The 11,972-nt window shown below is 37.0% G+C and overlaps 2 protein-coding genes across 2 annotated transcripts; both read right to left on the bottom strand.

Annotated features, from left to right (window-relative positions):
- Nucleotides 1–2,635: 2,635 nt before the first annotated feature.
- On the bottom strand, nt 2,636–3,625 carry LOC122201321 (olfactory receptor 8K3-like). The gene has a single exon (XM_042907202.1). It carries the CDS (start codon nt 3,623–3,625, stop codon nt 2,636–2,638), a length of 990 nt encoding a protein of 329 aa, XP_042763136.1.
- A 6,922-nt stretch (nt 3,626–10,547) lies between these two features.
- On the bottom strand, nt 10,548–11,489 carry LOC122200078 (olfactory receptor 8K3-like). The gene has a single exon (XM_042905495.1). It carries the CDS (start codon nt 11,487–11,489, stop codon nt 10,548–10,550), a length of 942 nt encoding a protein of 313 aa, XP_042761429.1.
- Nucleotides 11,490–11,972: the final 483 nt, after the last annotated feature.

Genomic DNA, 11,972 nt, shown 5'->3' with positions numbered 1-11,972 from the left:
AAGGCAGTTTATTACAAATCAGCGTTGAATTTCACCATAAACCTGTTAAGGATGTTGAATTATGTGATTTATGTAATGGGTTTTCGTGTGTGAAATCAGCCTTGCATTCTTGGCTACATGCAGTACTCCTCAACTGTATCAAACATTCTAAACCAAAATGGGTCACTTGTATAAAGTGCCAAGTGAGTACAGCTGAATCTCATTTATATTTTCATAAGCCAGTGTGATTTCGCGAGAGCCTGGTGTCTTTCATTTAATATTATATCCATTCATTCTTCCCCTCCCTGGCCTTCTTCGCTTATTCCGAGTCGTGAAGATATTTCCCTTTTGTTCAAGAAATGTGGTTTTGGGGCACCTGGGTGGCTCAGTCTGTTAAACAGCTGACTCCTTATTTCAGCTCAGGTCATAATCTCATGGTTCTGCTGGTGAGAAGAAGCCCTGTGTCCATCTCTGCACTGACAGCCGGGAGCCTGCTTGGGATTCTTTCTCCCTCTCTCTCTGCCTCTCTCCCCTTCACACATATGATCTCTTTCTCTCAAAGTAAGTAAATAAACATTTAAAAAATAATCTAGCTTTATTAAAGGAAGTTGTACCTGTCATTAGATTCATCTTGTGGGACATTGACTGGCTATTTTAAATCTCTTGGCTTGCCATATAAATTTTGGTATCAACTGAAATATTTAAAAGTACTATTGGGATTGTACTGTTACTGTGTTAAATCTATAGGATAGCTTAAGGAGAACTGACCTCATCACAGCATTTACTTCTTCCAAACAATGGACATGATGTACTCCTACATCTATGTTTTCTTTAATAACTGAGCAAGGCTTTTGTAATTTCTAACCACAAAATCATGTAAATTGTTTATTAGATTTTCTCCTAACTATGAGACAAATTTTTTCAGGTGTAATTGATAGTTTAAAATTTTATTTTTAAGCAGCACTCTCAACAATAGCCAAATTATGGAAAGAGCCTAAATGTCCATCAACTGATGAATGGATAAAGAAATGGTGGTTTATATACACAATGGAGTACTATGTGGCAATGAGAAAGAATGAAATATGGCCCTTTGTAGCAACGTGGATGCAACTGGAGAGTGTTATGCTAAGTGAAATAAGCCATACTGAGAGACAGGTACCATATGTTTTCACTCTTATGTGGATCCTGAGAAACTTAACAGAAACCCATGGGGGAGGGGAAGGAAAAAAAAAAAAAGAGGTTAGAGTGGGAGAGAGCCAAAGCATAAGAGACTGTTAAAAACTGAGAACAAACTGAGGGTTGATGGGGGGGTGGGAGGGAGGGGAGGGTGGGTGATGGGTATTGAGGAGGGCACATTTTGGGATGAGCACTGGGTGTTGTATGGAAACCAATTTGACAATAAACTTCATATATTGAAAAAAAATAAATAAAAAAAATAAAGGCAAAAAAATAAAATTTTATTTTTACCTGTTTATTACTAGTGGATAGCAAAATAATTGATCTTTCATTTGGAAAATTTATATGTACTAACCTTGCAAAATTTAGTCATTATTTTCAGTGTATCAGCTTGAAGATATTTTTGAATTTTTAATATATACAATTATGAATCTTACAAACAATAATACTTTTATTTATGCTTTCCTCAGCATGCATATAGTCACAAATCATAATTTAACAGAAATCTACCCATGCAAGCAATAGTCCAAGGCTGAAACAATGTTAGTTGTTTCATCAGTGGATGAACTCATTGCAGATGTGGTAGACATAGTGAGACAACTAGAATCAGAAGTGGAGCCTGAAGATGTGAATGAATGGCTGAAATCTCATGACAAAACTTTAATGGATGAAGAATTGCTTCTTATGCATGAACCAAGAGAGTGATTTCTTCAAGTGGAATCTACTCCTGGTGAAGATGCTGTAAGGTTGTTGAACTGGCAACAGTGGATTTAGAATATGGATTTACAATATGACATACACATGGTCGATAGAGCAGTAGCAGGGTTTGAGAAGATTGACTCCATTTTGAAAAGAAGTTCTACTGTGGTTAAATGCTATCAAACAGCACCACATGCTACAGGGAAGTTATTCATGAAAGGAAGAGTCAATCAATGCAATACACTTCACTGTTGTCTTATTTTAGGAAATTACCACAGTTGGGGTGCCTGGTGGCTCAGCTGGTTGGGTGTCTGACTCAGCTCAGGTCATGATATCACCATTCAGAGTTTGAGCCCTGCATCAGGCTCTGTGCCTGTTTTGGATTCTGTGTCTCCTCTCTCTCTCTGTTCCTCCCCCGCTCATGCTCTGTCTCTGTCTCTCTCTCTCTCTTAAAAATAAAGAAACATTTAAAAAATTTTTAATTAAAAAAAAAAAAAACAGAAAATACTACAGTCACCCTAACCTTTGGCAACCACCACCCTGACCAGTAAGCAGCCATCAAGATGGAAGCAAGACCCTCTAGGCAAAATATTATGACTTTGAAGGCTCAGATGACAGCATTTTCAAGCAATACAGTGTTTTTTTTTTTTAAGTATACACATTGTATGATTACCTTTAATGCTAAAAAACACTTAACAGACTATAATACAGGGTCAACATAACTTTTATATGTATTGGACAACCAAAAATTCATTCAATTTGGTTTACTGTGAAATTTGCTTCATTGTGGTGGACTGGAACCAAACCCGCAATATCTCTGAGGTATGTCTATATTTGCACACTTTCTCCAAGTTCTTCGTAGGGCATTTTTCACCTCTTTGTTCCTCAAGCTGTAGATCATTGGATTCAGCATGGGTATAACCAACGTGTAAAATAAGGAGGCCATATTATCAGTATCAAAGGAATGAGTAGATTTCGGCTGCACATACATAAAGAATAGAGTGCCATAGAATAAGGCAATCACTGCCAGATGGGATCCACAGGTGGAGAAAGCCTTGTGCCTGCCTTTTGCAGAGTTCATCCTGAAGATGGCAACAGAGATTAGAATGTAGGACACAAGGACTGTGAGAAGAGATGACACCAAATTAAAAGCAGAAAAGATCAGAATTATCAATCTAATTTCATCGGTGCCTGAACAGAGCAAAGCTATCAATGGTAGACTGTCACAGTAGAAATGCCTGATGACATTATAATCACTAAATGATGAAAGGAAAATTTTCATGATGGTCAACAAAGACAAAGAGACACTATAGAGATAAGCCATTACCACTAGCACCTGACATAATCTTTGTGACATAACAGCTGTGTAGAGCAGAGGGTTACAGATGGCCACATAGCGGTCACAGGCCATTGCCGACAGAATGAAAATTTCATTAATGATAAAAATACTGAAAAAAGTGAGTTGGGTGGCACACCCATTAAAGGAGATTGTATGTTGATCTACAGCAAAATTTACCAGCATTTTGGGTCCCACAGCTGTTGAATAACCAAGATCAGTGAAAGCCAGGTGTCTGAGGAAGAAGTACATGGGTGTTTGTAGCCTAGAGTCTATCTTGGTGAGGATGATCAAACCCAGATTACCCACGACTGAGACCAGATAAACAGTGAGGAGTAGTCCAAATAATGGAGTCTGCAGCTCAGGGAGTCCTGTGATTCCCATTAGAATGAATTCTTTCAACAGTGTTAGATTGTGTTTGTCTGTGCAGGCCATTCGGGAAACCTATACTGGGAATAAATACAAAAATAATCATTAACTTTCATGACATGACTGAGAGGACCATTTTAATAATGATTAAAGGCCTAAATCTTTCATTATGGCCTGTGGCCGTAATTGTCTGTTCCAGCACCTGGCAGCTCATTTCTCTCTTTCTCTCCCTTCCTCTCTCTTTCTTTCCCTCTCTCAGCTTAGCTGAGCTCTTTATAGCTTTCTTAGATATGACAACAAAATGACAAACAACAAAGTTAAAATCTCCTAAATTGGATTTATCAAAATGTAAAAAACAGACAAGTTGTATGCATTAATGGACATTATTACGGAATGAAAAATTAACTCATATAATGAAAAAAATTGTCAATCTTCTATCTGGTGTCTACTATATAAAATATACAAAGGACTCTTACAGTCCAATATCTAAATGAAAAATTACCCAACTTAAACAAACAAACAAAAAAAACAGGCAAAAAAGTTAGAGACATTTCTTACAGAATATATGCGAATGGACATTGGCATATGAAAAGATATTCAACATCATTAGCCATGAGGGCAATGCAAATCCACACCACAAGGAGATACCACTTTGCTTGTCGTAAGGTGGCTTAAAAAAGAAAAGATAAGAAAAGAAAAAAAATCACAAACGTTGACAAGGGTGTAGAGATGAGAATCCTTGTGTATTAATGGGAAGGTAAAACAGTACAGTCACTATGGATGGAGTTTGACGGTGACTCCATACATCAAGCTAAGAATTACCATTCTGATCCAGTAATTCCTTTCCAGATGTGTACCCCCAAAGTACAGACAACCACAAGAGTTCATACAAAAACTTTGCAGGTAAATGTTCATGACAGCATTCGTAAGAGATACACCAGTTCATGATAGTCAAAACTTGGGGACAACCCAAATGTCCATCAACCAATGCATGGATAACATCTCTGTTGTCTCCACACAATAAGAAATTAGGAAGCCATACAAGGAAAGAAGTATTGTTATATGCAACAACATGGATGAGCCTTTAACACGTGCTAAGCAAAAGAAGCCAAGTATAAAAGGGCACATCTGTGCGTATTATATTATATAATTCCATTATATGAAATATCCAAAAGAGATGAATCCATAGAGAGAGAAAGCAGATTAGCGGTCAGGAACACCAAATTCATTCTCAGGAGACAATTCAGTTAGGGACATATTTCGGGTGGATATTAAAAGCATCATAAATCTCACGGAATAAATGAGAATATCAGAGTGTGTGCTCTCTTTTAAATCCATGCTACTAAATACAAGTCCCCTTATATATGAGAAAAGATATGACGTGTTTCTAATTATCTTTAGAGTTCTATGTAAAACACTAAACTTTATTTTACATGGTTCTATTTACATTACTTTGTACGATTATTGAAGGTAACCTGGTTCTTACCTTTTAGATCTGTTTTTTTCCCTCCCAACTTTTCTTCAAACATGTAAAAAACACAATGAGATTAGAGTTGGACCTTCACTATAAAACTACCCTAAGGATAGAGGTGAGAGAATTAAATTATTCCCCAGCCCTGCCCCCTCCTATTGCCAAATACATCTTTTTGCACTAAATTAGGTGACAATGAGTATATTCAACATGGAAGGTCAACAAAATATAGATTTAAATATATATACTTACACATCAAAGTAATTTTCAAGGGGGAATAGAGTTTTAGAAAAAAAACTATTAAATAAGTGGAAAATACACTGTAATTGTAATCAAAATACATATTACTGCTTTAAAATTTTGCAAGAATTCTTCTTTATTGAAATTTGTATGTGCACATATTTTAATCTTAATTCCAATCTACATGAGATATGCTTTTCGTTATTTAAGGGATAATCTGATGGCATTTCAGAGACTATTCCAAAGCTTACAGGTAAGGAAGAGGGGCAATCCTGTTATTAATCAGATGTTATGGGGTGATGGAGGCATTACATACTGATATCAATGCTTTAATAGTTTGCTTTCACCTCACTTCCAACTAAAAGGGATGGTTTGAAAAGGACATTGATAAATTTGGGAAACACATGATGTATTTGAAACAGAGAAATTGCAAGTGTTACAAACACATTGAGGCAATCCTTTTACTTTAGAGGGACTGGAAACCACTATGGAAATGTGTGATTTGAGTTAGAAATTCTGAAAATATCCAATTAACTACGCATAATAGTATCATATTTGACATTTTACTAAGGGTCCAAGTGAAAGAAACTAAACAGGAAAATCTTAAGGTCTTGGGTGTGAATTTCTTAACCAATTCCCTTTTCAGAGATTGCTTTTTTTTCCCCCACTATTCAATGATTACAACCTTGCTGCATCTTAGCAAACGTCTAGCTTTCACCAAAAATTATAATAAAGATGTTTACAACCTTGTATTTGCCCAGAAACTTCAGTTAACAAAAGAGAACAGTTAAAGAGATGGTTAAATCATGGAAGCGGGTGGGGGTTTGGGGACAATAATGTAAAAGGGAGGTGGGGTCCTGAAGAGTCACTAGACTCAGAGTTAGTCACAGAGACAGCTACAGTGTACTCACCTGCGAGGTGGAAAATCTCTGGGCTCCCATTTGTTCATGGCACAACCCAGTAAGGATTTATGGATGACTTTACTCCTTTGAGTCTCTCCCTGAGGAGAAAGAATACAAGCTAATTATGCCTCAAGAATTTGAAAATATCAAACAAAGGCGTAGTATATCTCCTAATTCTACAGGACATCTTTATATTCCCCTGCTAATAAAGTTATGTTAGATACCTTTCCACAATGTCTCCTGGTAAAGTCTTTCTATTGTAACCCAGCGATCTGGAATCAAATCGTTGTATTTGTAGGAAAGATGTTTTCATTTTTCTTGTAATCCTTAATGATCTTCTTCTACTACAATGGCTTTTTATGAGTTTATCTCTGGGGGCAGAATGAAGATGATTGAATGATGCTTACTACATCATTAAAAAAATTTACAAGTAAAAGTAAAAATTTACAAGTACTTGTTTTCCCCTTTTTTTGTGGTGTTTTAACTTATTTAAACATAATATACTTATTAACAAATGCATGCATCGTACATTTTTGCAAATTCAAGACAACTGTGTAATCAGAATCCAGATCAAACAGCTATGATGATAGAAAAATTGAAACATTACCAGGACCCCAGGAGAATCCTTCAGTCTGCTGTCTGCGATGAACTGTCCCCTTAAACACACACACTCACATGTGCACACACACATGAATAATTCTTTTTCTGCCTGCTAACAATGTGAATTATTTTTATCTATTTTTGTTACTTTTATTTTTTTAATTTTTTAAAAACGTTTTATTTATTTTTAAGACAGAGAGAGACAGAGCATGTGTGGGGGAGGGGCAGAGAGAGAGAAAGAGAGAGAGAGAGAGAGGAAGACACAGAATCTGAAGCAGGCTCCAGGCTCTGAGTATCAGCGCAAAGCCTGAAGCGGGGCTCGAACTCACGCAGTGGGAGATCGTGACCTGAGCCGAAGTCCGACGCTCAACGGACTGAGCCACCCAGGCACCTCTGTCATATATTTTTTAAGGATAATAATTTATAGTTTATAAAAACATATTGCCCTGACATAGAGAAGAATTTCTTGAAAATGGTAATTAAAAACAGCTACTCCCACATCCTTTATGTCCACACCAATATCTTTTGTCATCTTCATATTGTATTTCTTGTCAACTCTTTATGGATTTGGAACAGTTACCTTTATATTATGCTTACAAAGCCTTTGTCCACGATTTGTCTGATTATGTAGGTCTGATAAAAGTATCCTCTCCCTCCGGCATCTAGGGGTGCCTGGGTGGCTCAGTTGGTTGAGCATATGACTTCAGCTCAGGTCATGATCCCGCCCTCCATGGGTTCAAGCCCCAGGTGGGGCTCTGACAGTTCAGAGCCTGGAGACTGCTTTGGATTTTGTGTCTCCCTCTCTCTCTGCCCCTCCCCCACTCATTCTGTCTCTCTCTATTTCTCAAAAGTGAATAAACGTTAAAAAAAAAATACTCCCTTGGGCATCTGGATGGTTTAGTTGGTTAAGAGTCTGACTCTTGATATTGGCTCAGGTCATGATCTCCTGGTTTGTGAGTTTGAGCCTCGTGTTGGGCTCTGTGCTGACAGATAGGGATTTTCTCTTCTCTCTCTCTCTGCCCCTCCACACCCTCTAAAAAAAAATTTAAAAAAAAGCATCTTTTCCCATTGTTAGAGTTTCCTTCTCATACTATTAATTGTGATGAACATAATTTCTTAAGTCAGTGCAATGAATCATTTTAAATCTTAGATAACCATTGTTTTATGAGGTCTGTTTAAAATGCTTTATATATTTCAATATCTCCAAGATGTTTCACTATTCTTTCCTTTTAGATGTTTGTATTTCACAATGAGATCTTTAATCAAGTACAACTGAGTCTGTATAGGGACTGGATACGCGCCCAGATCCTTTTTTCTCTCCAATAAATATACAAATTGCCTAAGAGTATTTATGGAAAAGATTGTTCTTCCTCTTTGAGAAAATAGTGATGCATCCATCATAAGTTAGGTAACAGTGTATTTGTAGATCTGTTTCTGAAGTCACTATTGTATTCCATCAATCATTTGGTCTGTTTTCTGGACAATGTTCTCTTTCCTTTTTTTTTTTTTTTTTATTGCAGTATAATTGACACACAATGTATGTTAGTCTCAGATGTAAAACACAGTGAATCAACGTGTTTATCCATTATGTTATGCTAACCACAAGTGTAGCTACCACCTGTCAATACCATTGACTATATTTTCTATGCTGTACCTTTTATTCCTGTAACTTAACTCATTCCATAATTGGAAGCCTCTATCTTCCTCTCCCCCACCCCCAGCCTTTTTGCCTATCCCCCATTCCCCTCCTCTCTGGCAACCATAAATTTGTTCTCCGTATTTATAGGTCTACATCTAACTTTGCTTGTTTGTTGATTTGAGTGTTTTGTTTTTAGATTCCGTATATTAGTGAATCATATGGTATTTGTATTTCTCTGTCTGGCTTGTTTCGCTTACCATAATACTTTCTGTGTCTACCCATGTTGGCACAAATGGCAAGATCTCATCCTTTTTTTTTTTACATTTATTTATTTTTGATAGAGACAGAGCACAAGTGGGGGAGGGGCAGGGAGAAGATGAACCAGAATCCCAAGCAGGCTTTGTGCCATCCTCGCAGAGCACGACGTGGGGCTCGAACCCATGAACCGTGAGATCATGACCTGAGCCAAAGTCGGGTGCTTAACCAACTGAGCCACCCAGGTGCCGCAAGATCTCATCCATTTTAAGGCTGAGTAATATTCCATCGTGTATAAATTCCACATCTTCTTTATTCTATCATCTAACAGTGGCTACTTGGGCTGATTCCATATTTTGGCTACTGTAAATACTCCTGCAGTGACTATAGAGGTGCATATAACTTTTTGAATTAGTGTTTTTGTATTCTTTTCTATTCTTAGGGCAAATACCCAGTAATGACATTCTTGGATCACGTGGCATTCTCATTTCTAAATTTTAGAGGAACCTCTTAAGTTTTTAGAGCCACTATTTCCACAGCGGCTATACCACTTAGGAAAAAAGAAATTTAATTACTATAGCTTTGTAATAGGTCATGAAATCTGGTAGTATAACTCCTGTAACTTTAATCGTTCTTCAAACTATCTTTGTATTTTTGGCATTTTGCCTCTCTTAATTAAGTTTATAATCAGCTTCCATAAATCTAAAATAAAGAAGGAAAAAGAATGAAAGAATGAAGAAGGGAAGATTAAAAAATAGTTTCTATAATAATTTAAAACTATCTAGTTTATTAATGTTTACACATTAAAATAATATTGCTTAATTAAATAAATTGGTATCTGTTATTGCAATGCCTCTGTGTTCTTTCTTCTATAATAGTCTAGATATTTGGATTTCCATGTAATCTTTAAAATCTACTTGACTATTAAAAAATGCTGCTGCAGTTTTGATCGTTACTACATTAAATATATAGAATAATTTAGGGAGAACTAACCACCATGCAACATTTATTTCTTCTCAGCAATGGTATGGTATATGCTACATTTATGACTTCTTTAATAATTCAGTAATGTTTTTATAGTTTGTGGCAGAGATGTGATGCAACTTGCTCATTAAATTTTCCCTAAGTATTACAGACTTTTCATTTCTAGTGTAATTGATAGTTTAAAACTTTACTTTTACCTTTTTTTGTTATTGTAGAGCAAAAAAACAAATCTGATCTTTAATATGCTGACTTAATGTGCACTAACCTTGCAAAATTCAGTTATTATTTCTAATGTTTCAGCATGAACAGTTTTGAAATTTTAATGTAAACAATTATGCCACCTGAAAATAAATACACTTTTATTTCTGCTTTCCCCAAGCATATACAGGTACACATATCGCTTAATAAAAGCTGAGATGCTTCCCACAACAAGAGGATAGAGTTCAAGTGTCATTAAGGTAGATACAATTGATTATTCATTATTGTGTGTATTTCCCCCAACAGGAACAATAGTTGCCATCTTCTATATGCCATATGCCATTGTGGTGGGGACTAGCATTTATTTAACATTTAGGCAAAGACATTAGAAAGCCTTTTAAGTAATAATATCTAAGGGGAGATGCATTACAACAAACCCAAGAAACAATACAAGTTGTCTTCAACTGTAACATAAGTACTTAGCAATGTGAGAACAGTAGTCTGGACTTCAGTCACCTCCACTGAAACCAAAAATGATATCAGAAGGATCATCATTACTGAAACATCTATACATTGAAAATGGGAAAAACAATTCTAGTTTTCCGTGACTTTTATACATTAGTCCTTTCTAAGGCCTATGGCATATAATCAACAATAGTCTATAAACTAATTTATTATATACGTAGTTCACAGTGAACTCTACATAGGCAGTTTGTGCAGATTTTTCCATATCCGACGCAGGGCACCTTTTACCTCTTTGTTCCTCAAGCTGTAGATCATGGGATTCAGCATAGGTATTATCAAAGTATAAAATACAGAGGCAATTTTATCAGTATCAAACGAATGACTGGATTTGGGTTGCACGTACATGAAGAATAGAGTTGCATATAATACAATGACCACTGTCATATGGGATCCACAGGTGGAGAAGGCCTTGTGCCTGCCCTGTGAGGAGTTCATGCTGAGGATGGCCATCAGGATCAAGATGTAGGAGACAAGCACTATCAGAAGAGATGACACCAAATTAAATGCTGAAAAGATCAGTATTATCAACTCAATGTCACGTGTGCTTGAGCACAACAAAGTTAATAAGGGAAGATTGTCACAATAAAAATGTCTAATGACATTATGGTCACAAAAGGATGACATAAAAATCTTTATGGTGATTATCAGAGAAAGAAAGGCACTGTAGACATAGGGGACAGCCACCAGCACCCAGCACACCTTTTGTGACATAACAACCGTATAAAGCAGAGGATGACAGATGGCCACATAGCGGTCATAGGCCATTGCTGACAGAATGAAAAGCTCGCTGATGATGAACAAGATGAAGAAAGCCAGCTGTGTGGCGCACCCATTATAGGGGATTGTGTTTTGATTAGCTATGAAATTGACTAACATTTTGGGCCCCACAGCTGTTGAATAACCAAGATCAATGAAAGCCAGGTGTCTGAGGAAGAAGTACATGGGTGTTTGTAGCCTGGAGTCCACCTTGGTGAGGATGATCATGCCCAGGTTGCCCACCACTGAGATCACATAGATGATGAGGAAGAGTCCAAAGACGGGAGCCTGCAGCTCAGGCCGGTCTGTAATTCCCATTAGGATGAATTCTGTTAGCACTGTTTGATTTGGTTGGTTCATCCTGGCCATGAAGGAAGAATGCTGTGGGAAGAAACATCACAAGAGTCCTTGAGATTCTGGAGACAGCATCTGTTCCCATTTTAGAACCCAAAGTCATTATGGGTAACACAAATCCAAGTTTTTAGATGAGGTGACTTAAGGGGCGCCTGAGTGGCTTAGTCACTTAAGCATCTGACTTTGACTTAGGTCATGATCTCACAGTTCGTGGGTTTGAGCCTTATGTCTGGCTCTGTGCTGGCAGCTCAGAGCCCGGAGCCCGCTTTGGATTCTGTGCCTCCCTCTCTCTCTGCCCCTCCCCAACTCACGCTCTGTCTCTGTCTCTTAATTAAACACTAAAAAAAATTTAGATGAGGTGACTTGAAACAAGACTCACCGCCAACATTGAAGCTGGAACCAAATTTAGAAAGTGTTATAACCTAAGATATATAGTAGCCATTTTTTTTGTGCCAAATGCTAGCTACAATTATCAAATATATACAACTC

This window comes from Panthera leo, chromosome D1 (genome assembly GCF_018350215.1).
Source record: "Panthera leo isolate Ple1 chromosome D1, P.leo_Ple1_pat1.1, whole genome shotgun sequence".
Taxonomy (NCBI): domain Eukaryota; kingdom Metazoa; phylum Chordata; class Mammalia; order Carnivora; family Felidae; genus Panthera; species Panthera leo.
Note: the sequence above shows the minus strand (reverse complement) of the source record. Positions and strands in the feature narration are given on the sequence as shown.